This window comes from Chanodichthys erythropterus, chromosome 11 (assembly GCF_024489055.1).
Source record: "Chanodichthys erythropterus isolate Z2021 chromosome 11, ASM2448905v1, whole genome shotgun sequence".
Lineage (NCBI taxonomy): Eukaryota > Metazoa > Chordata > Actinopteri > Cypriniformes > Xenocyprididae > Chanodichthys > Chanodichthys erythropterus.
Window position 1 is genome coordinate 58,930,198 of NC_090231.1, and position 26,650 is coordinate 58,956,847.

At 35.9% G+C, this 26,650-nt stretch overlaps 2 protein-coding genes across 10 annotated transcripts; one reads left to right on the forward strand and one right to left on the reverse strand.

Moving 5' to 3' along the window:
• Window positions 1-3,721: 3,721 nt before the first annotated feature.
• On the forward strand, window positions 3,722-10,351 carry LOC137030124 (regulator of G-protein signaling 20). Its single transcript, XM_067400261.1, has 4 exons — window positions 3,722-3,953; window positions 5,891-5,971; window positions 9,325-9,559; window positions 10,141-10,351. Exons 1-4 carry the CDS (start codon window positions 3,769-3,771, stop codon window positions 10,324-10,326), a joined length of 687 nt encoding a protein of 228 aa, XP_067256362.1. The 5' UTR covers window positions 3,722-3,768; the 3' UTR covers window positions 10,327-10,351.
• A 2,560-nt stretch (window positions 10,352-12,911) lies between these two features.
• lypla1 (lysophospholipase 1) lies at window positions 12,912-25,730 on the reverse strand. 9 transcript variants are annotated; one of them, XM_067400258.1, is made up of 10 exons: window positions 25,641-25,730; window positions 25,524-25,534; window positions 25,413-25,444; window positions 25,261-25,303; window positions 23,048-23,095; window positions 22,899-22,969; window positions 22,740-22,813; window positions 17,767-17,868; window positions 17,180-17,353; window positions 12,912-13,338 (listed from the first exon to the last, which is right to left on the reverse strand). In XM_067400258.1, the coding sequence occupies exons 3-10, from the start codon at window positions 25,429-25,431 to the stop codon at window positions 13,282-13,284; spliced, it is 588 nt and encodes a 195-aa protein (XP_067256359.1). In that variant the 5' UTR covers window positions 25,432-25,444; window positions 25,524-25,534; window positions 25,641-25,730; the 3' UTR covers window positions 12,912-13,281. The 9 variants fall into 9 exon arrangements, with proteins under 9 accessions (XP_067256359.1, XP_067256357.1, XP_067256353.1 ...); XM_067400256.1 differs by having other exon boundaries at window positions 23,048-23,090; window positions 25,641-25,724; XM_067400252.1 differs by having other exon boundaries at window positions 25,256-25,303; window positions 25,641-25,724.
• Between the last annotated feature and the right edge of the window lie 920 nt (window positions 25,731-26,650).

Here is a 26,650-nt window from a genome sequence, read left to right on the forward strand (position 1 = left end):
ATCAAAAGTACGTCCAAAAACACAAGCATATACACAAAAATGAGCGTACTTCCAAAAGAATTAGCATATATGCGCAAAAAAATCAAAAGTACGTCTAAAAAAAACAAGCATATACACAAAAACGAGCGTACTTCCAAAGAAATAAGCATATGTGCGCAAAAAAAATCAAAAGTACGTCTAAAAAAAACAAGCATATACACAAAAACAAGCGTACTTCCAAAGAAATTAGCATATGTGCGCAAAAAAATCAAAAGTACGTCCAAAAACACAAGCATATACACAAAAACAAGCATACTTCCAAAAAAATTAACATATATGCGCAAAAAAAATCAAAAGTACGTCCAAAAAAACAAGCATATACACAAAAACAAGCATACTTCCAAAAAAATTAACATATATGCGCAAAAAAAATCAAAAGTACGTCCAAAAAAAACAAGCATATACACAAAAACGAGCGTACTTCCAAAAAAATTAGCATACATGCGCAAAAAAATCAAAAGTACGTCCAAAAACACAAGCATATACACAAAAACGAGCGTACTTCCAAAAAAATTAGCATATATGCGCAAAAAAAATCAAAAGTACGTCCAAAAACACAAGCATATACACAAAAACAAGCATACTTCCAAAAAAATTAACATATATGCGCAAAAAAAATCAAAAGTACGTCCAAAAAAAAACAAGCATATACACAAAAACGAGTGTACTTCCAAAAAAATTGCATATATGCGCAAAAAAATCAAAAGTACGTCCAAAAAAAACAAGCATATACACAAAAACGAGCGTACTTCCAAAGAAATAAGCATATGTGCGCAAAAAAATCAAAAGTACGTCCAAAAAAAACAAGCATATACACAAAAACGAGCGTACTTCCAAAGAAATTAGCATATGTGCGCAAAAAAATCAAAAGTACGTCTAAAAAAAACAAGCATATACACAAAAACGAGCGTACTTCCAAAAAAATTAACATATGTGCGCAAAAAAAATCAAAAGTACGTCCAAAAAAAACAAGCATATACACAAAAACGAGCGTACTTCCAAAAAAATTAGCATTTATGTGCAAAAAAATCAAAAGTACGTCCAAAAACAAGCATATACACAAAAACAAGCGTACTTCCAAAAAAATTAGCATTTATGTGCAAAAAAATCAAAAGTACGTCCAAAAACAAGCATATACACAAAAACAAGCATACTTCCAAAAAAATTAACATATATGCGCAAAAAAAATCAAAAGTACGTCCAAAAAAAACAAGCATATACACAAAAACGAGCGTACTTCCAAAAAAATTAGCATACATGCGCAAAAAAATCAAAAGTACGTCCAAAAACACAAGCATATACACAAAAACGAGTGTACTTCCAAAAAAATTAGCATATATGCGCAAAAAAAATCAAAAGTACGTCCAAAAAAAAAACAAGCATATACACAAAAACGAGTGTACTTCCAAAAAAATTGCATATATGCGCAAAAAAATCAAAAGTACGTCCAAAAAAAAACAAGCATATACACAAAAACGAGCGTACTTCCAAAGAAATTAGCATATGTGCGCAAAAAAATCAAAAGTATGTCTAAAAAAAACAAGCATATACACAAAAACGAGCGTACTTCCAAAAAAATTAACATATGTGCGCAAAAAAAATCAAAAGTACGTCCAAAAAAAACAAGCATATACACAAAAACAAGCGTACTTCCAAAAAAATTAGCATTTATGTGCAAAAAATTCAAAGGTACGTCCAAAAACAAGCATATACACAAAAACAAGCGTACTTCCAAAAAAATTAGCATTTATGTGCAAAAAAATCAAAAGTACGTCCAAAAACAAGCATATACACAAAAACGAGCGTATTTCCAAAGAAATTAGCATATACGCACAAATAAATCAAAAGTACGTCTAAAAAAACAAGCATATACACAAAAACGAGCGTACTTCCAAAAGAATTAGCATATATGCACAAAAAAACTAACGTACGTCCAAAAAAACGAATACGCACAAAAACTGAACGTACTTCCCAAAAAAATTGCATATATGCGCAAAAAAACTAACATACGTCCAAAAAAGAATACGCGCATAAACCGAACGTACGTCCAAAAAAACAAGCGTACTTCCAAAAAAAAAATAGCATATACGCACAAAAAAATCAAAAGTACGTCCAAAAACACAAGCATATACACAAAAACGAGCGTACGTCCAAAAAACTTTGCATATACGCACAAAAAAATCAAAAGTACGTCCAAAAAAAAGCATATAGCTACACAAAAACGAGCGTACTTCCCAAAAAAATGGGCATATATGGACGAAAACCGAACATGCAAAGAATCGAGTGTCTGCACAAAAACCAAATGTATATCCAAAAAAACAAGTAACGTTACGCACAAAAACTGAACGTACATCCAAAAATAACGAGCATATACGCACAAAAACGAGCCTACTTCAAAAAAACAAAAAAAAAACAAGCATATACACACAAAAACACGAACTTTCTCATTGTTGATTAACTCTAAAGTAAAATTATTTCACAAGCAAGAAGTTAACGAATAAGTTATGCATGAATAAAAATGTATATTTTTAGACATTTTTTTTAAAATCCAAAATCCCCTGTAATAACAATATAATTAGAAGAAGAAGAAGAATTAAGAAGTTATATTTGCCTTTCCAGAAGCTCAAAGTCGATATATTTCCATTTCAGTTTATTTTTTAGGATAACACCCTTGAGATAAACCATCTCGTTTTCGAGGCGTTCCCCACTGGAGAACATTTAAAGGAAACAACACAAAATAAACACAAAACAGCAGTAAGATAGCCTATACTAGATTATGATACCGTCTGTACTAATAACTGCTTATGTTCTGATTATTTATTTGCACAAAACCTTCTAACAGGATAATGTAAACATTGCATGAACCGTTGAATGTGATGATATGCGCGCGTCAGAGCAGAGTGCATCTGGAGCAGAAACTGACACGCGCATGCGTCCGGGAGGAGAAGCTGAGCGCCGGACAGATAATGCGCGCGTGAACGAGAGCCGGTGTTAGTCTTTTCTGGACACCAATGGTGAAGAGGTGAGTTTCGTTATTTTTGGTTTAATTATATACGTGTGCATTATTGCGTATTGTGATGCAGATCGGTTTAATTATTGATGTGATGTCTCAGACATCATGTCTGCATCCTGCTGCTCGTACTGAGGCTGATTTATGGCGCGCAAACTGCGAGCATTCCCCATACAAATAAAATGAACATAAATCAGAAACGTTAATTTAATAGAATGTCGGTGTGTATAAATATAATCATGATTCAATAAAGGAATTGAAGTACATTACGAATAATGAAATAATGTCTATAATGAAAGAGGAATAATATAAAGGGATTTGACAGCTGATGTGACTAATTAAAGCAGACATTATGTGCATGGCATGCCTCTATCCTGTGCATTTGGCCTTCATTTATTAATACTAAATAAAAAAACGTAATAAACTGTTCCTAAATTATTATTATTATAAAAAAAAAATAGCTGCATGAATGTAAACAGAATAATGTGTGATGTTGATCTCAGGTGTTCTGCTGTAATTGGTCTCGCTGGATATCAGTGTTTGCTGTACGTCTCCTGTGGATTGTGGCATGCAGGCCTTTTTCCTACCTGGAGGGCTGCTTAAATTAATTAAGCATGATTAAGCATTACAACCGTTAAACGTGTACTTGTGTTGCACAGATAATGTTCTCACTTGTGTGAAAGCATTTTGGTGAACTGAAAGTTGTGTGTCTGTAGCTCATGGGCTCTGAATTGGTGGAGATGGGAAAACGTCCACCGGAGAATGATGAAAACACCACCGGAGTGCAGAATACTGGCCCCGACGCTCACACGTCGGGAAGTGTGAGCACTCAAACCCTCGGCTCGTTTAATGCTCCCTCAAACGCCTGTTGCTTCTGCTGGTGCTGCTGCTGCAGCTGCTCCTGGTGAGAAAACGCTTATCTTTAAATGATTCACATGAATGAGAGCATAGACTTACATGACGGATTGTTTCAAACTTCAATAGCAACTGCAAAGATAAGTTACTTCTCTCATTGAATGGCATATACACCGATCAGGCATAACATTATGAGCACCTTCCTAATATTGTGTTGGTCCCCCGATTGCTGCCAAAACAGCTCTGACCCGTCAAGGCATGGACTCTTCTAGACCCCTGAAGGTGTGCTGTGGTGTCTGGCACCAAGATCTTTCCTTTAAGTCCTGTTAGTTGTGAGGTGGATCCTCCATGGTTCGGACTTGTTTGTTCAGCACATCCCACAGATGCTCGATTGGATTGAGATCTGGGGAAATTGGAGGCCAAGTCAACACCTCAAACTCGTTGTTGTGCTCCTCAAACCATTCCTGAACCATTTTTGCTTGGTGGCAGGAGCATTATCCTGCTGAAAGAGGTCACAGCCACTAGGTAATACCATTTCCATGAAAGGGTGTACATGGTCTGAACAATGCTTAGGTAGGTGGTACGTGTCACAGTAACATCCACATGGATGGCAGGACCCAAGGTTTCCCAGCAGAACAATGCCCAAAGCATCACACTGGTTTATCTTCTTCCCATAGTGCATCCTGGTGCCATGTTCTCCCGAGGTAAGAGACGCACACGCACCCGGCCATCCACGAGATGTAAAAGAAAACATGATTCATCAGACCAGGCCACCTTCTTCCATTGCTCCGTCGTCCAGTTCTGATGCTCACGTGCCACTGTTGGCTCTTTGGCGGTGGACAGACTGGTCTGCAGCTCCATACACAACAAACTGATGCTCTGTGTATTCTGACACCTTTCTATCAGAACCAGCATTAACTTCTGGAGCAGTTTGAGCTACAGGAGCTCATCTGTTGGATCGGACCACACGGGCCAGCCTTCAATGACCCTGTCTCCTGTTCACCATTGTTCTTTCCTTGGAGCACTTTTGATAGAGACTGACCACTACAGACCGGGAACACCCCACAAGAGCTGCAGTTTTGGAGATGCTCTGATCCAGTCTCTAGCATCACAATCTGGTCCTTGTCAAACTCGCTCAAATCCTTACGCTTGCCCATTTTTCCTGCTTCTAACACATCAACTTTGAGGACAAAATGTTCACTTGCTGCCTAATATATCCACCCACTAACAGGTGCCGTGATGAAGAGATGATCAGTGTTATTCTCTTCATCTCTCAGTGCTCATAATGTTATGCCTGATTGATATAGATGTCAATTAAAGAGATAGTTCACGATTCTAAGGTTTTTCGATGTGATTCAAGAATTGAAAACCTTTCTACCAGCCAATGATGATTCAGAAAGAAAACGCGCCGTATGTCTACTGTTGCTATTGTAACGAACGCCACTTTTCCACGCATCTGATTGACAGATAATCTGCACACACTTATTTCAGTGTTGTTGTTAATGTTGTGGTTATTTCAGCAAACAGCTTGCTTCATATGCTTTCGCTCGAGTAATCAAGAATATTTCAATGTACAAATAAGCTTTTCTTCGAATCCTCTGTCCTTGTTTTCTTCCCTCTGATCCTAAGGGGTTTAAGTTTATTCAGTGCACTGAAGCCTCTCCTCCACTGACATCCATTAAACATCTTCTTTTTTTTCTTTTTTTACCTTGCCTTGCCTTAAAGGGGCGCCTTAAAGATTTTTTTTTTTAGGTAAACGATTTTTACAAAGTAAACAACGTTTTTTTGCAGCACATTTTTAAGAGAACTGAAGAATAAGTAGCATGGTTGTGAGATGTTTCACTTGAGAGTACAGGTGTGCTAGAAAACTTCATTAAGGCTAATGTAAACTGAGCTTTGAAGTGTGCATCTTCTTCCTCTCCTGAGACATACAGGTGTCACATGGTGCACACAAAAAACATGTTTTTATAATGTGTGTTTGTGTAGTCTTACAGTACGCTCTGCTAAGGAGGAAAGAATTATGACAACGATCTCAGAAGAACAAGAGGAGGCTGATATCAACCAGATGTAAGTTATAAATTTTAAATATTGCACAAAAAATGTAAACACTTTTAAGAACATGGTCATGACATGCCTTTTTATTACTTTAATATGTTCACTGAGGTTTAATTATAATGTTTAAAATTTTTCCAACCCTCGTTTTGCGTAGTGGTTGGCATTTTGATTCATCCCAGAGACTGGAGTCTCTCGAATGACAACAAAGCAGAAATACAAAGTTCTCTCATGAAACTCTAGATGGCACAGGCTGATAGATCCTCAACTCAATCTGCTTGCAATCACATCATTCTCTATAGGGCACAGCTGATTGGTTCCTGCTGTATCAGTAGCCAATGAGCTCGCTGCTCAACCTTCAAATACTAGGTTAGCATTTGCTGTAGCGACGTCACAAGGTGGAGGAAGTAGAAAAGTCATTTTGGCGGCTTGGTTTCAACAAGTACGATTTCTACAACGAAGAAGAATTTTTGAGGTCTGAAACTTAGTCAAAAGATCAAAGAAAAACTGTATTTTCATGTCATGACCTCTTTTTACTTAACCTTCTAACCTTTCAATAAATACAGTTGCAACCCTTTGTGAAACTTTGTATGTATCTTGAAGTTCTGGTCATAAAATGTAATCTAATTTTCAACTAAATCACAACAATAGACAGTCTTAAATAACACACAAGGCCTTGTCTTTATTGGACACAGTGTACACATGCATGGTGCTCCTACTCTGGCACAGGTGTATATCTAAAGGCAGAGGAATTGTGGGAGGACTGAGCACCACACCAAAGGTGTAGCCAATCAGCATTAGGGGCGTATGATGGTGGAAGAGAGAGAGTGAGAATTGAAAAAGGACTGTTGAAAGAGAGATGAGATACAATACAAAAGAGAAAATCTCAGAGGAACATCACTGGAGAAAGCCGCTTTCGGACCTGCGTTAATATTAGAGAGACCTACGCAGGAAGGCCTGAAAATTTGTTGTTTTTGCTCTATACAGGAGTAACGCTGGTTCTGCGCTTTCACAGAATCGAGAAATGCCGTTGTCGTAATGTTAGCTGTAGTAACAGGACAGATTTGAGTGTCAGTGTTTGTCTGGAGCTGCTGTCAACCAACTCTTGCTTCATTAACTCTTAATTTTTTTATGCTTCATTGTCATTTGTTCATTAACTTCGCATTATTTTGCTTCGCTCCTGCTATGATAGACATCCACTCTTGCATTGCCTGTGTAACGGAGAGCTGTGCAGATAAACTTCACTCCCCTGATCTCAAGAGGTGCACTGGCAACTGATGCAAGAGAATGCGGTGTTTAGCGTCCTTGTTAGTGCCTCGCATGTGGTGATCGGGGTTCGAGACTGTTTAGGAGCAAAGTGTTCAACAACAGTTCTGGGAGATCGCATGCTGCACCTTTAAAGTCTATACTACCCATGGATTGTCCTCAAGAGACATTTTGTGACTTTGTGGAGCTGGCTCTTCAACTAAGTGGTTCCCCTTTACAGTTGGTGAGGTAAAGGACGTCAGTCCCAAGTTCACTCCTGCCACAGAACTGCCCAGAGTATTTGTCCATTACAGAGGCCAGTGCTTGTTGTGGAGCCATTGCCAGTCACTTTCCCCATCCTTAAAACCCAGCCTGGCAAAACTGTTCTCATTGCCCCGGCCATGGAGGCCGTCCTGGGGTGCGTTTCCTGAAAGCATCGCTGGCCAACTATGATCATAAGTCTCATTGAACTCTATTGGTAATGACGCAACCATAGTTCACTTTGGGAAACGCACCCCTGTTCGGCTTGATAGACTCCCTGATTCCCCCCAGATTCCTAACCTCCTTTGGCTCAAAATTTTTTATGGAACCCATTCAATATGTTCGTTTTCAGAAATTTAACCACAGAGCATTTACTTTGGGAAACCATTCTGAAACATCTTAAAGATTCAGCAGTGAAATACTAATTGCCCTCCATTAACAATTACTGATGGTTGGTTGAGACACTTGCCTTTTTTTCTCCTTAGATGAACCCCTTGCTAACAACAGAACTATAGGTCAGAAAGTGGTTCATGACGGCCTTTATAGTGTGTTCGGCACTGTGCTTTTGTAGCCATTTAAGCTGGATGCAAAGTAGCAACAGTGCTGAACAATTTATAAAGCTGTGTACCTTTAGAGAAACCTTTTCCAACAGTTCACAGTGTTCAACAGTTTTTATAGGGCAAGGTGGCTCTGAGCAACACCTCTAATCTCGTCTCATTAATTTGACACCTGTTTTCTTTTAGAGAATTCATTAGCCTTAACTAACTTTTCCTCCCTGTGTGGTGAATGTTTCCACTGTGTGTTCAATAAAGTAATGAACATGTATCGATAGTATGTTACATATTAAAGCGGACATAGTGTGTTACCTTTATGTAAATCCAAGGGGTCAGATATATTTTCCTGCAACCGTTTAAAGGATTAGTTCAGAATTCAAATTTTCCTGGTAATTTACTCACCCCCATGTCATCCAAGATGTTTGTGTCTTTCTTTCTTCAGTCGAAAAGAAATTAAGGTTTTTGAGGAAAACATTCCAGGATTTTTCTCCATATGGTGGACTTCACTGGGGTTCAACGGGTTGAAGGTCCAAATGTCAGTTTCAGAGCAGCTTCAAAGAGCTCTACATGATCCCAGACAAGGAATAAGAGTCTAATCTAGAGAAACCATTGCTCATATTCTATGAAAAAATAAAAAAAATATACACTTTTTAACCACAAATGCTCATCTTGCACTGCTTTGCGATGCTCCACGCATGACGTAATCACGTTGGAAAGTACTGCGGTAGGGTGAAAAACTCCATCCTCCAACTTCAAAATTGTTCGACGTCGTTGTTTTACCTTTTTTTTGTAAAGGGCGTTTGACTTAGTCTTTGTTCATTCACTTTATAAACACTTGCTCGGGACTTCTGCCTACGTTTCCAGCATAATTATGTCATGCGTGATGCATCGCAGTGCAGTGCAAGACAAGCATTTGTGGTTAAAAAGTATATAATTTTTATTTGTTTTATAAAATGTTTGATAGTTTCTCTAGATAAGACTCTTATTCCTCGTCTGGAATCATGTAGAGCTCTTTCAAGCTGCACTGAAACATTTGGACCTTCAACCCGTTGAACCCCAGTGAAGTCCACTATATGGAGAAAAATCCTGGAATGTTTTCCTTCATTTCTATTCGACTGAAGAAAGACATGAACATCTTGGATGACATGGGGGTGAGTCAATTATCAGTAAATTTGAATTCTGAAGCGAATTAATCTATTAACTCTTTCCCCTCCATTGACGGAATTTTCCAGCAATCTGTGTTTTCACTATTATACGGTAGGGGGCGCTGTTACACATCTTTCTTTCCTGGTCTCACCTCTTCTACAGGCCTCCGCTCACTCTGGAGGAGGTTCGTGCATGGGGAGAGTCATTTGAGCGCTTAATAAAAAGTGCACAAGGTCGTGCACGCTTCCAACAGTTTCTGAAGACTGAGTTTAGTGAAGAAAACCTGAACTTCTGGCTCGTCTGTGAGAGTCTAAAGAAAGAGACCAACAAAACCACGGTAGAACAGACTGTGAAACAAATATTTGAGGACTACATCTCTGTATTGTCACCTAAAGAGGTATATATGCTCATTTCCACATCTGAATTTTTGCCTATACTGTTGTTAAATATTATTATCTTTGTCTCCATCATATACATACACCCAATGATGTTTTCCAAAACATCTTGGTTACGTATGTAATCTGATTCCCTGAAGAGGAAACATGATGCTATTTCTGTAGCTAACGTTATGGGAACTTCTACCACGTTGACGATAGTTTAAAGACTGTATAGAATCATGACAATCCTTCTAAGCATGATCGAACAGACAAAATCTTAGAAGCAGCTGATATCCCTCAATTCTAATTTGACAATTTGATAAGAGTATACAACAAATTTGCTTCCAGAGTGAATGGCCAATTGGGCAAGTTTCAAACCAGGTTCTTAACCCTAGACTTTGCAGACAGTCAGTTTTGTATTCCAATACAAAAATATATAGATTTATCAATTTTTGTTTTCACAAAAAAGCACAAAGTCTAAATCGCTAATTGGTTACACTTGGCCCTAGCAGAAGACACCAATTCAGCTCAGCAGTTTTTGGAACAAAACCAGAAGTTACCCATGATTACCTCTTCTGGAAACCTGTGTTTGTATGTCTAGGTGAGTCTGGACTCACGTGTACGAGAAGTAATCAACAGGAACATGCAGGAACCCTCATCATGCACGTTTGACGAGGCACAGCAGCAGATCTACATGCTCATGCAGCGAGACTCCTACCCACGATACATGAACTCCAGCATGTACGCAGAACTCATACAGAGCCTTGAAGAGCCCACTGAGTCCTAACATAAACACATGAATGTACACAATTCAGACACAGGCCTAACACACTTCCCTGTAGACCCGGTAGATCCCGTTGGCCCTGTTTACACGTACCTTTCATCCCAGGTGATCGGGTCGGCCAAGACAGTTCGGCATACGCATCTGGTATTTACACGATTCTCGAATGCATCTCCCTTGACTAGTTGTTATTGAATTTAGTTGACAGAAGGGTCTCTGAATATGTGCTACATACATCATAGTTACAGCAAAAACATCAAAACGCATGCCTAATATTGTGTCGGTCCCCCAAAACAGCTCTGATTCATCGAAGCATAGACTCCTCAAGACCTCTGAATGTGTCCTGTGGTTCAGGAATGGTTTGAGAGTTCAAGGTGTTGTCTTGGCCTCCAAATTCCCCAGATCTCAATCCGATTGAGAATCTATGGGAAGTTCTGGACCAACATATCTGATCCACGGAGGCCCCACCTCACAGGACCCAAAGGACCATGTTTTGGTGCCACAAACCAAAGATGGAAACTCTTGGACTCGAGTCGTACTTAAAGGGTTAGTTCACCCAAAAATGAAAATGAAAAGTCATTAATTACTCACCCTCATGTCGTTCCACACCCATAAGACCTTCGTTCATCTTCAGAACACAAATTAAGATATTTTTGCTCAGGCTCAGTGAGGCCTGCATAGAGAGCAAGATCATTTAGACTTTTGAACATCCAGAAAGGCACTAAAGATATATTTAAATCAGTCATGTGTCAACAATGGTTCAACCTTAATGTTATGAAGCAACAAGAATACTTTTTGTGCACCAAAAAAATATTGACTTTATTCAACAATATAATAGTGAAAATACTGCTTCGAAGCTTTATGAATCCTTTGTTACTAATTAATTTATTGCATGTTACGCCCAAAACAAACCCATGACTCATTAAGAGACAAGGTAAAACCCTTTTAGACCATGCTCCTGGCGCACTGACCATTTTTTCCCATCATTAAACTAGCAAAAGTGGATTCGGACATGACCTAAGTGCACCTGCGTCATGTGTTTAGATCGTTAAAATAGGGCCCTTTGTGTGCTTTTTAGACATTTTTGAAGTAGAAATCAATTTTGATATTTCTAAACACTGTTAATTACAATAACTAGCTGATAGAACTATTGCTAAAAATAGAACTGAAGACTGGAGTCTTGACTTGGCCTTTAGGGACCTGTGAACACGTCTGCCACAAACCACCAGACACGTCCAGAGGTCTTCTGGAGTCCATGACCAGATGCACCAGAGCTGTTCTGACAGCACACGACCTACACAATATTATGCAGGTGGTTTTAATGCTGTGGCTGATCAGTATACTATATATTGGGATAAAAAGTTTCATTTTTGATGTTAAAATAGTCTCATTTTTTTAAGCATCCCACAAACAAATGGCGGATGTTTGGTGCAGGAATGTTTGTCTGACTCATGTCAGATAGGAATGTTTGCATTTAATAATTTAGCCCACCCCAGTCCTCATGACCTCCCAGAATGCTTTAGTTTTCTCCCTATTCAACACATTAAGAAGTGTTTTAATTAGTGAGATATCTAAAATATTCTGCGAGGCATCAGGACTGATGCTCTGAAACAATAATGCCAGACATTGCCAACATTTTCTGTGAAGTCTTGTCCATATTCAGCACTACCGTGATGACGTATTTTTGTAGGCCATCCCGGAAGTGAGCATCACACTGGTTCCCTCGAGAAAATCCCAATAGGAGTTTACCATTGTCTTTTGGATTATTCCAGAAAATAAGGTCTGTATGACGATTATTGCACATTTTGTTCATCGTGATAATCTTCACAAATGAACACAACTTATGAATTTTGAAGCGTAAATACAATCGGCAGAAGTCAAAAGCTAAAGTTGCATTAAATTAAATTACATTAAAGTTGGAGTTAGAATAGTTTGCAAGAGCACAAACACAATGACGCTGTGAAAGTGAGTAGTGAGCTTGTGTTCATCATAAACCTTATTTTAACCAAAAACCCATTAAAAAAAAACCTTTGACTTCAGGATGATGGAATCGGAAATGCTAAAATACGTGTTTCCGGGTTTTAGCCTACTAAAATACATCATCCCTGGACCACTCTATATATGTTACTCAAACAGAAGTGCTTTTAAAAAAAGTTGTTGCATTGTTCATAGTTCAATTTTTATTTAAAATAAGATATTCTCCTATTTCTGTCTGCATGAATATACACTTAAAATAGCAGAACCGTAATTGTGCCTTATCTCACATACTAGGATAGGCTAGAAAATTATACAAGTGTCATTAAAAACTGGTGCTTTCAATTAGTTTCAGTCTAGATGATTTCAAATTTATATGTGAAATAAGAAGAATAGATCTTACACCTACACACACCAAAGCATCGATCTACAGAGATCAACTCAACATTTCATCTGTCTAGGATTTGATATGTTTTTAAATGCAGTTAATGCATTTGATGAATTTATGTATACTGTATAAACTGTACAAAAAAGAGATAAATAACAATAAAGTAAAGTAAACACAAACAAACTGTTTTAATGTCCCATTAATCTAGCATACAATCTTTGATTTGAAAATAGACACAGTCACATCTGGAAATGGGAATTAAGTTTAATCTAATTTTAACACTATAAGGACAGTTTGAGGTTTCAAGAGATCTGCTCACAACAATCACAATTAAACAATGTTTGGCTGTCAAGAGTTATATATACAGTACAGTGGGCTACACAAATATCGGCACCCTTGGTAAAAATGAGCAAAAATGACTGAAAATTTGTTTTTGCAATTTCTTCTCTTAGTCTTTCATTCAAAATATTCACAAAAACAGTATGCACTTATTAAAAAGTATATTTTAAGTATAGTATTTTCATAATAAATACTCTTCAGTTCACGCTGGGTTTGGAATTAACTGACTGAGTCAAATGTTCAATTAGAGTATAAAAGATTTATTGATTGATTGGAGGAAGCTGCTTCTCAATAAACTGTTTGATGTCCATCATTTCCTGAAAGAAAAGGAGAAGGGAATCAGTTGAATATGGACCCTTTTCACAAACTTATGATGCATTTCTACAGTTATCAACATTGAAAATCTAGTTAAGTTGTTCATATTTTCATTTTTTTATTTTTTTATTTAATATACATCTATATCGCTACACTTTGTGTTATACGACCTAAAAAGCTCTTTTCCGACTGCTGTATTCAATCTCTTGATATTTGTTCCCTCTTTTGGAAAGTCGTTGAACCGCTATCATAGATTGTTTATGTGACGAGCAGGGCGGGAGAGAGCCGTGAGGGAACGGCTCGAGTGTCTCACGGAGGAGCTCCGGAGGCATAAAAGGAGGAGCGACTACCGTGAAGGACGAGAGAGGACCAGGCCTGGACTTTATGTTATGTTTTATTATGTTTGTGTGGCCGGCAGACGTCCGCGGGGGTCTGCCGGCATTACTTTCGTTTTGTTCTTTGTTTATTTTATATTAAAGTTTGTTGAATGTTCGCCGGTTCCCGCCTCCTTCTTCCCCCATCTACTAACCTCGTTACAGTTTTCTTTTGCTGTTGGAGCAAATGGGAACGCAAAAAAAATAGGAACAGGAAAATGGTATTTGCTGTCGTCTCTCGTTCACCTCTATAGAAGTTCATGATGGCTTCTGCCATCAAGTGTCCGAAATACAATCAATGAAAGCCTTCAGTTGCTAATTGCGACTTTTTATCTCGCAATTCTGACTTTATATCTCACGATTCTGACTTTATATCTCACGATTCTGACTTTATATCTCACGATTCTGGCTTAATAACTCGCAATTCTGACTTAACTCGCAATTCTGACTTTATAACTCGCAATTCTGACTTTATATCTCGCAATTCTGACTTTATATCTCGCAATTCTGACTTTATAACTCGCAATTCTGGCTTAATAACTCGCAATTCTGACTTAACTCGCAATTCTGACTTTATAACTCGCAATTCTGACTTTATATCTCGCAATTCTGACTTTATATCTCGCAATTCTGACTTTATAACTCGCAATTCTGACTTTATAACTCGCAATTCTGACTTTATATCTCGCAATTCTGACTTTATAACTCGCAATTCTGACTTTATAACTCGCAATTCTGACTTTATATCTCGCAATTCTGACTTTATATCTCGCAATTCTGGCTTAACTCGCAATTCTGACTCAACTCGCAAGTCTGACTTTATATCTCGCAATTCTGACTTTATATCTCGCAATTCTGACTTTATAACTCGCAATTCTGACTTAATTTCTCGCAATTCTGACTTAACTCGCAATTCTGACTTAACCCGCAATTCTGACTTGACTCACTATTCTGACTTTATATCTCGCAATTCTGACTTTATATCCCGCAATTCTGACTTGACTCACTATTCTGACTTTATATCTCGCAATTCTGACTTTATATCCCGCAATTCTGACTTTATATTCCACAATTCTGACTTTATATCCCGCAATTCTGACTTTATATCCCGCAATTCTGACTTTATATCCCGCAATTCTGACTTAACTCGCAATTCTGACTTTATATCCCGCAATTCTGACTTGACTCGTAATTCTTACTTTATATCTCGCAATTCTGACTTGATATCTCGCAATTCTGATTTTATATCCCGCAATTCTGACTTGACTCGTTATTCTTACTTTATATCTCGCAATTCTGACTTAACTCGCAATTCTGACTTTATAACTCGCAATTCTGACTTTATATCTCGCAATTCTGACTTTATATCTCGCAATTCTGACTTTATATCTCGCAATTCTGACTTTATAACTCGCAATTCTGGCTTAATAACTCGCAATTCTGACTTAACTCGCAATTCTGACTTTATAACTCGCAATTCTGACTTTATATCTCGCAATTCTGACTTTATATCTCGCAATTCTGACTTTATATCTCGCAATTCTGACTTTATAACTCGCAATTCTGACTTAACTCGCAATTCTGACTTTATAACTCGCAATTCTGACTTTATATCTTGCAATTCTGACTTTATATCTCGCAATTCTGACTTTATAACTCGCAATTCTGACTTCATTTCTCGCAATTCTGACTTAACTCGCAATTCTGACTTAACCCGCAATTCTGACTTTATATCTCGCAATTCTAGCTTAATAACGCGCAATTCTGACTTTATATCTCGCAATTCTGACTTTATATCCCGCAATTCTGACTTGACTCACTATTCTGACTTTATATCTCGCAATTCTGACTTTATATCTCGCAATTCTGACTTTATAACTCGCAATTCTGACTCAACTCGCAAGTCTGACTTTATATCTCGCAATTCTGACTTTATATCTCGCAATTCTGACTTTATATCTCGCAATTCTGACTTTATAACTCGCAATTCTGGCTTAATAACTCGCAATTCTGACTTAACTCGCAATTCTGACTTTATAACTCGCAATTCTGACTTTATATCTCGCAATTCTGACTTTATATCTCGCAATTCTGACTTTATAACTCGCAATTCTGGCTTAATAACTCGCAATTCTGACTTAACTCGCAATTCTGACTTTATAACTCGCAATTCTGACTTTATATCTCGCAATTCTGACTTTATATCTCGCAATTCTGACTTTATAACTCGCAATTCTGACTTTATATCTCGCAATTCTGACTTTATATCTCGCAATTCTGACTTAACTCGCAATTCTGACTTTATAACTCGCAATTCTGACTTTATATCTCGCAATTCTGACTTTATATCTCGCAATTCTGGCTTAATAACTCGCAATTCTGACTTCATTTCTCGCAATTCTGACTTAACTCGCAATTCTGACTTAACCCGCAATTCTGACTTTATATCTCGCAATTCTAGCTTAATAACGCGCAATTCTGACTTTATATCTCGCAATTCTGACTTTATATCCCGCAATTCTGACTTGACTCACTATTCTGACTTTATATCTCGCAATTCTGACTTTATATCCTGCAATTCTGACTTTATATTCCACAATTCTGACTTTATATCCCGCAATTCTGACTTTATATCCCGCAATTCTGACTTAACTCGCAATTCTGACTTTATATCCCGCAATTCTGACTTGACTCGTAATTCTTACTTTATATCTCGCAATTCTGACTTGATATCTCGCAATTCTGATTTTATATCCCGCAATTCTGACTTTATATCCCGCAATTCTGACTTGACTCGTTATTCTTACTTTATATCTCGCAATTCTGACTTAACTCGCAATTCTGACTTTATATCCCGCAATTCTGACTTTATATCTCACAATTCTGACTTGATATCTCGCAATTCTGACTTTATATCCCGCAATTCTGACTTAACTCGCAATTCTGACTTAACTCGCAATTCTGAATTAACCCGCAATTCTGACTTTATATCTCACAATTCTGACTTGATATCTCGCAATTCTGACTTTATATCCCGCAATTCTGACTTAACTCGCAATTCTGACTTAACTCGCAATTCTGACTTTATATCTCGCAATTCTGACTTTATAATTTGCAATTCTGGGTCCAGATAACAGAACATACACCTCATAATACCCTTAAACGTTGAAGTGATGCTATGACAAAGATATCGCTTTCTTCTTCTTACAACAATTTCTTTCACAAATATGACTTGAGCTGAAGAAGGACAGACTCAGGTAATCGTACGCGCTCAGTCGATCTCTCCTGTTTAGTGCAAATCTATGAAACCTCTTTAAGTCTTAAGTGAAAAATGGTTTGGATACTGCCTTAGAGAGCTTCCTATGCAGACACTAGTTAATAGAGAGGCCACTCATTCGATTTTGGAACAGAGACAATGTTTTCTGAATAATTAAAAAGCAGGTATAAATATATCTTGGTTTATGCAAACCTCAGGACATGCACTGTGAGCCATCCCAGGATATGTTTTAAAGGTGATATTGGAAGGGTTCAGCATCATTTTGAGTTTCTCTACAGTGAGACTGCCAAAAATAAGGGGAACCAGAGGATCTTCTTCGCCGTGACACTGCAGCACCGATATGTCCTTATTACTGCTTATCACTGACTACAGAAAGAGACGGCATTAGAATGAGAGAGAACAGACAGGAAAAAAGCACATATAATGGCAACAAACCACTGTTTTTCTGTATTGAGACATATTTCATACTAAAAGAGATTTAATGAAAACAAAAGTGTGGGGTGGGATTTTAGCAAGCAGTCTTTATTGTAAAGCTGCTTTGAAACAATCTTATTGTATGAAGCGCTATAGAAATAAAGGTGACTTGACATTGAGACTTTCAGAGGTGATGAAAGTAAGATTATATTTTATAATAATGTACACTATTAAACTGTGTATGAATAGGAAAGATTGTATTTCAAAAGGTTTCCAGAACAAGAAAATAATGTCAATGTGATTGCATAAATGTTTTCTGTAATGTTGTGAGGTCCATAAAACAACCAAAGGCTAAATTAACCAACCTGTGACAGGGAGTTCCTGAGGGGCAGCCAGCAGCTGAGAGCGACGACACCCGCCAGCTTCTGACGCGCCGTCAGCGCGCTGTAGAGAGAGAGCGCTCCACCCTGAACCAATCAGACATTAAACACCGTCAGCCTGTGTGTGTGTGTGTGTGTGTGTGTGTGTGTGTGTGTGTGTGTGTGTGTGTGTGTGTGTGTGTGTGTGTGTGTGTGTGTGTGTGTGTGTGTTTGTGTGTGCGTGAGTCAATCCTGTTCACACTCCAGGTCAAGGCAGATAGGATTTTGATTACAAAGGCTTATACTAGATAAAAAAGTTCATGGAGGCAAACTTTGATGTTGGCTTTGACCGGAAAGTTTGAAGAAGTTTTAGAATCTTGAGGTTTGAAGGTTTTCAGTTTAAAAGTGTTGACGTATAAAGTATTTTTCAAGCTTTAAAAGTTTTGAAGGCAATACAGTCAAAATAGATGAATAGATTCTTTATCATATTGTTTCTAACATGAAGCAGCTTATTGCTATCATGTTTTAGCATGTAACACATTGCTAGCATGTTTCTAACATGATTTAATACATTTCTTGCATGTTTTAGCATGTTGCTAATGTGATATAACACATTTCTAACTTGTTGCTAGCATGATTTAGTATGGTTCTAGCATGATTCTAACATGATTTAATAAATTGCTTGCATTTTTTAACATGTTGTTAGCATGATTTAACACATTTCTAAAATGTTTAACGTATATTTAACATGTTTCTAGCATGCCGTTGATAAAATGTTTTAATATGCTGTTAACATGATTTAGCACATTGTTAATATGTTTCTAGCATGATTTAGTATGGTTCTAGCATGTTGTTTGTGTGATTCTAACATGATTTAGCACATTGTTTGCATGTTTTAGCATGTTAACATGATTTAACACATTGCTAGAATGTTTTAACAAGTTGCTAGCATAATTTAACATGTGAACGTTTCTAACATCATTAAGTACATTGTAAAAATATTTTAACATGTTAACAATATAAAATTATGGTAGCAACATGTTTCTAACAAAGAAACAGAATTCTCTGGAATGTTTTAACATGCTGCTAGCATGATTTAGCACATTGTTAACGTGTTTCATGCATGATTTAGTATAGTTCTAGCATGTTTCTAATATGATTTAGTATGGTTCTAGCATATTGCTTGTGTGATTCTAACATGATTTAACACATTTCTAGCATGTTAGCATGATTTAACATTGTTAAAATGTTTTAACATGTTGCTAGCATAATTTAAAATGTGAATGTTTCTAACATGTTGCTAGAATGTTTTAACATGCTGCTAACATAATTTAACACATTAACGTTTCTAACATGATTTAACACATGCTAGCATGATTTAGCACATTATTAACATATTTCTAGCATGATTTAGTATGGTTATAACATGATTTAACACATTGCTTTGTTTTAACATGTTTCTAACATAATTTAACATGTTAACATGTTTCTATAATGTCACATGATTTAGCACATTGTTAATATGTTTCTAGCATGATTTAGCATGGTTCTAACATGTTGTTCACATGATTCTAACATGATTTAGCATATTGCTTGCATGTTTTAGCATGTTAGCATGATTTAACACATTGATAGAATGTTTATCATATATATAGCATGTTAACATGTTTCTAGCATGTCATTAATAAAATGTTTTAATATGCTGTTAGCATGATTTACCACATTGTTAATGTTTCTAGTATGTTTCTACAATGTTTTAACATGCTGCTAGCATAATTTAACATGTTAACATGTTTCTAGCATGTTAGCATAGATATAATGTTTTAGCATGATTCTAACATGATTTAACACATTGCTAGAATGTTTAACGTATATTTAACATGTTTCTAGCATGCCGTTGATAAAATGTTTTAATATGCTGTTAACATGATTTAGCACATTGTTAATATGTTTCTAGCATGATTTAGTATGGTTCTAGCATGTTGTTTGTGTGATTCTAACATGATTTAGCACATTGCTTGCATGTTTTAGCATGTTAACATGATTTAACACATTGCTAGAATGTTTTAACAAGTTGCTAGCATAATTTAACATGTGAACGTTTCTAACATGATTAAGTACATTGTAAAAATATTTTAACATGTTAACAATATAAAATTATGGTAGCAACATGTTTCTAACAAAGAAACAGAATTCTCTGGAATGTTTTAACATGCTGCTAGCATGATTTAGCACATTGTTAACGTGTTTCATGCATGATTTAGTATAGTTCTAGCATGTTTCTAATATGATTTAGTATGGTTCTAGCATATTGCTTGTGTGATTCTAACATGATTTAACACATTTCTAGCATGTTAGCATGATTTAACATTGTTAAAATGTTTTAACATGTTGCTAGCATAATTTAAAATGTGAATGTTTCTAACATGTTGCTAGAATGTTTTAACATGATGCTAACATAATTTAACACATTAACGTTTCTAACATGATTTAACACATGCTAGCATGATTTAGCACATTATTAACATATTTCTAGCATGATTTAGTATGGTTATAACATGATTTAACACATTGCTTTGTTTTAACATGTTTCTAACATAATTTAACATGTTAACATGTTTCTATAATGTCACATGATTTAGCACATTGTTAATATGTTTCTAGCATGATTTAGCATGGTTCTAACATGTTGTTCGCATGATTCTAACATGATTTAGCATATTGCTTGCATGTTTTAGCATGTTAGCATGATTTAACACATTGATAGAATGTTTATCATGTATATAGCATGTTAACATGTTTCTAGCATGTCATTAATAAAATGTTTTAATATGCTGTTAGCATGATTTACCACATTGTTAATGTTTCTAGTATGTTTCTACAATGTTTTAACATGCTGCTAGCATAATTTAATATGTTAACATGTTTCTAGCATGTTAGCATAGATATAATGTTTTAGCATGATTCTAACATGATTTAACACATTGCTAGAATGTTTAACATATATTTAACATGTTTCTAGCATGCCGTTGATAAAATGTTTTAATATGCTGTTAACATGATTTAGCACATTGTTAATATGTTTCTAGCATGATTTAGTATGGTTCTAGCATGTTGTTTGTGTGATTCTAACATGATTTAGCACATTGCTTGCATGTTTTAGCATGTTAACATGATTTAACACATTGCTAGAATGTTTTAACAAGTTGCTAGCATAATTTAACATGTGAACGTTTCTAACATGATTAAGTACATTGTAAAAATATTTTAACATGTTAACAATATAAAATTATGGTAGCAACATGTTTCTAACAAAGAAACAGAATTCTCTGGAATGTTTTAACATGCTGCTAGCATGATTTAGCACATTGTTAACGTGTTTCATGCATGATTTAGTATAGTTCTAGCATGTTTCTAATATGATTTAGTATGGTTCTAGCATATTGCTTGTGTGATTCTAACATGATTTAACACATTTCTAGCATGTTAGCATGATTTAACATTGTTAAAATGTTTTAACATGTTGCTAGCATTATTTAAAATGTAAATGTTTCTAACATGTTGCTAGAATGTTTTAACATGCTGCTAACATAATTTAACACATTAACGTTTCTAACATGATTTAACACATGCTAGCATGATTTAGCACATTATTAACATATTTCTAGCATGATTTAGTATGGTTATAACATGATTTAACACATTGCTTTGTTTTAACATGTTTCTAACATAATTTAACATGTTAACATGTTTCTATAATGTCACATGATTTAGCACATTGTTAATATGTTTCTAGCATGATTTAGCATGGTTCTAGCATGTTTTCTTGTGATTCTAACATGATTTAGCACATTGCTTGCATGTTTTAGCATGTTAACATGATTTAACACATTGCTAGAATGTTTTAACAAGTTGCTAGCATAATTTAACATGTGAACGTTTCTAACATCATTAAGTACATTGTAAAAATATTTTAACATGTTAACAATATAAAATTATGGTAGCAACATGTTTCTAACAAAGAAACAGAATTCTCTGGAATGTTTTAACATGCTGCTAGCATGATTTAGCACATTGTTAACGTGTTTCATGCATGATTTAGTATAGTTCTAGCATGTTTCTAATATGATTTAGTATGGTTCTAGCATATTGCTTGTGTGATTCTAACATGATTTAACACATTTCTAGCATGTTAGCATGATTTAACATTGTTAAAATGTTTTAACATGTTGCTAGCATAATTTAAAATGTGAATGTTTCTAACATGTTGCTAGAATGTTTTAACATGCTGCTAGCATAATTTAACACATTAACGTTTCTAACATGATTTAACACATGCTAGCATGATTTAGCACATTATAAACATATTTCTAGCATGATTTAGTATGGTTCTAACATGATTTAACATTGCTTGCATGTTTTAACATGTTGCTAACATAATTTAACATGTTAACATGTTTCTAGCATGTTAGCATAGATATAATGTTTTAGCATGATTCTAACATGATTTAACACATTGCTAGAATGTTTAACATGTATTTAGCATGTTAACATGTTAATATGCCGTTAGCATGATTTAACACATTAAAATGTTTCTAGCATGATTTAACACATTGTTAGAATGTTTCTAGCATATTTTGACATAAATTAGCAACCCTAGCATGTTTTAGAACGTTACTAGTATGTTTTAACATCTTGCTAACATTTTTGTCAGTTGGTTCATTCGAACATACGTGGAACATTCGGTAAAAGGCGGATTTGAACATCAAAAGCTAACGCCACCCGTCTAACTCTCCGCGCTACTGTTACCAGAGAGGCTTCCTTTGTAGCTTTGATCAATCAGGCGATGGTGAGCGCAGTTACTGTAAACAGCCTCTGTCGACAAGGCGGGTGATTTGCACTTGCTGCAGTGATTATTACTAACTGCACTAATGAGGATGTACAGTTTTCAATCAAAGACAGAGAGAGATTAGCCTTACCTGAGAGAAGCCGCCCAACACAATCCTGTGAGAAGGAATACCACTCTTTACTTCTTGATCAATCAGTGCTTTGACTGCAAACGAATTCAAGTAGTTCACATTTAATGGCAGATTCAACACTCTGTTGTTCTTCCACTACAGTTTCAGATTATACTCAACTGCTTTCAGCAGCTCTTTTAATTCCAGATTCATCTTCCTCCGCATCAGGATTGAGGTTAATTATGTCAAACCTAAGAAGCACATCAGTGAAATGTGTCATAAGAGAAGAGTTGTGTAGTAAGCACTTGATAAATGAGTGTTTGTCTCACCAGGAAGGCATTGCCATGTTCATGTTGAGGGTGACGGGCATGACTGGTCTTTCATGGTCAGTGACAGGGAAATAATACAATGAGAAAGTAAGAAAGAGAAAGACGGTGTCAAGTGGATGCTCATTTCACCCCTTTGTGAATCATTTGTTTCGGACCAGTGATTCAAAGTGTGCATCATAAGTCATATTTAATGGATTAATTGCCTGAAACATTTGCAGCTGGTTTGTACGATGAATGTTTGATCTGAGTTCTCGCTGCATTTACACTGTTCTGTATAGAAGCCCGTTTCCTCCACTAAATAAAAAATAAAAAGAGTAATTGCGACTTTATATCTCAGAATTCTGACTTTTTTTTCTCACAATTGCGTGATATAAAGTCACAATTCTAACTTTTTTCTTGCAATTTTGAATTTTTCTCGTAATTGCGTGATATAAAGTCCGAATTCTGAGATATAAAGTCACAATTGCGTGATATAAAGTCACAATTCTGAGATATAAACTCGCAATTGCGTGATATAAAGTCACAATTCTGAGATATAAACTCACAATTGCATCATATAAAGTCACAATTCTCAGACATAAACTTGCAATTGCATGATATAAAGTCACAATTCTGAGATTTAAAATCGCAATTGCGTGATATAAAGTCACAATTCTGAATTTTTCTCACAATTGGTGATATAAAGTCAGAATTTTGACTTTTCTCGCAATTCTGAATTATTTTCCTCTCAATTCTGAATTTTCCTCACAACTGCGTGATATAAAGTCAGAATTCTGAGACATAAACTCGCAATTGCGTGATATAAAGTCACAATTCTGAGATTTTAAATCGCAATTGCATGATTTAAAGTCAGAATTCAGAGATATAAACTTGCAATTGCGTGATATAAAGTCAGAATTCTGAGATTTAAAATCGCAATTGCGTGATATAAAGTCACAATTCTGAGACATAAACTCACAATTGCGTGATATAGTCACAATTCTGAATTTTTCTGACAATTGCGTGATATAGTCACAATTCTGAATTTTTCTGACAATTGCGTGATATAGTCAGAATTCTGAGATTTAAAATCGCAATTGCGTGATATAAAGTCACAATTCTGAATTTTTCTCACAATTGTGTGATATAAAGTCAGAATTCTGAGATATAAAGTCGCAATTGCGTGATATAAAGTCACAATTCTGAGATATAAACTCACAATTGCGTGATATAAAGTCAGAATTCTGAGATTTAAAATCTCAATTGCGTGATATAAAGTCACAATTCTGAATTTCTCACAATTGCGTGATATAGTCAGAATACTGAGATTTAAAATCGCAATTGCGTGATATAAAGTCCGAATTCTGACTTTTTTCTCGCAATTCTGAATTTTTTTCTCACAATTCTTAATTTTTCTCACAATTGCATAATATAGTCACAATTCTGACTTTTTCTCGCAATTTTGAATTTCTCGCAATTGCGTGATATAAATTCACAATTCTGAGATATAAACTCGCAATTGCATGATATAAAGTCAGAATTCTGAGATTTAAACTCGCAATTGCATGATATAAAGTCCGAATTCTGACTTTTTTCTCGCAATTCTGAATTTTTTTCTCACAATTCTTACTTTTTCTCACAATTGCATAATATAGTCACAATTCTGACTTTTTCTCGCAATTTTGAATTTCTCGCAATTGCGTGATAAAAAGTCACAATTCTGACTTTTTTTCGCAATTCTGACTTTTTCTCGCAATTCTGAATTTATCACAATTGCGTGATATAAATTCACAATTCTGAGATATAAACTTGCAATTGCGTGATATAAAGTCAGAATTCTGAGATTTAAAATCGCAATTGCGTGATATAAAGTCACAATTCTGACTTTTTTTCTCGCAATTCTGAATTTTTCTCACAATTGCGTGATATAAAGTTCTTTTTATTTTTTTTATTTAGTGGCAGAAACGGGCTTCCATAGTTCTGACCAGCAGGGGTCACCAGCGTGTGGCGTTTCCACCGCTTCGAAACACTGAATCATTTTTGCGAATCAATTGGTTCAATTGAATCAAAGTTTCGAAACGTTTTTCACTATTAATTGGCTGCATAGGTGGTCAGGCATAATAATCACAGGTAAATATCAGGTCACGTGTTAAAACATAACAGGAATGATTCATGTGCTTTATATTAAAGCTACAAATATTAAATACATACGCATGAGGGCAAATGTACTTTACATGAGGGGTCCTGATCGCTGCCATAGCTTGAGCCCATCCGTGCCTGAAGAAAAGGCAGTGTAAATGTTGTCAAAAACTATATAATGTCTTATTATGAATTTCATTTAGAGTTGATTCATTCAATCAAGCCACGTAATCGTGATTCGGTTTACCCTGTGTCTCCCAGGCCATGGAGGAATATCACCTGCAAACAACAAGCAAAAAAAATATATATAAGATTTAATATCCAAAATAAGAGGGCTTGTGCTGATGACGTCACCTACCGCGGCAGTTGCTTTACAAGCGGCGGGAACAATTGCTGACATGTTATTACCGCATATAAAAGTACAGAAAGCGTTGTGTTCGTTAACAGAAATATAGCTTCAATGCCAAAAGCTCACAACATATGATTTCGCCTCGCAACAGTGACGGGCGCTTTCCAGACACGCTTCGTGAAGCTTCGAATCCTTTGCGAATCATTTGTTTCGAATCAGTGATTCGGAGCGCGCGTCAAACTGCCGAGAGTCACGTGATTTCAGTCATAACTGTTTCGAAATGTCCGCTGATAGGGGCATGAACCAGTGCCTATATGGTTTTACCTAATTTCGACAGTTTTATGCATTTGTGGACATAATGACACATAAAAAAAGGAAGAGTAGTTAAAAGTTTCTTGCAGGTCTGATTAACCAAGCTTTATATAAAACAAATGAACAAAACAACTCATATTGTAGAGAAACTTATGTATTGGTAATAGATGATTTGTTAATAGATGCACCTTCAATTAAACATCGTAATTGGTTTGTAAAAGGTGTCTTTATGCATGTTTTGACTGAGTTTTCGCTGCATTTACACTATTCTGTCCAGCAGGGGTCACCAGCGTGTGGCGTTTCAGGCGCTTCGAAACACTGAATCATTTTGCGAATCAACTCAATTGATTCAAAGTTTCGAAACGCTTCGTTCGTTTCTCCAACCCATAGCTCCAACCTCGCAATTTAGGTTTAAAGGTCAAATTACTGTCTTATCTGATGCTTTATTAATCCGTACATGAAATCCTAATAACTGTTCCTGGAACCTGCAACCCTAGTTTTCCCATTTTATGTATTGGAAATCCATTTTAGATACAGGCTATGATGATTCGGTTGTTATATTTATTTAGAACAGAGTCCGTGTTTGATATCAGAAGTAAACTATTACAATACTTAAACATTAACATTTTTATTGTTACTTTTATTTTTGAACATTATTAATACGGAAAAATCAATCTGACCTCCACCATTGTGACATTCACTGAGGATGCTTCACAAAAAATGGTTAATAATTATATGTCACAGTTCTATATCTGTTTTGTAACCATAATGTTTGATAATTACGTTTCAGTGTATCTAAATATGTAACTTTTATTATTGTTTGG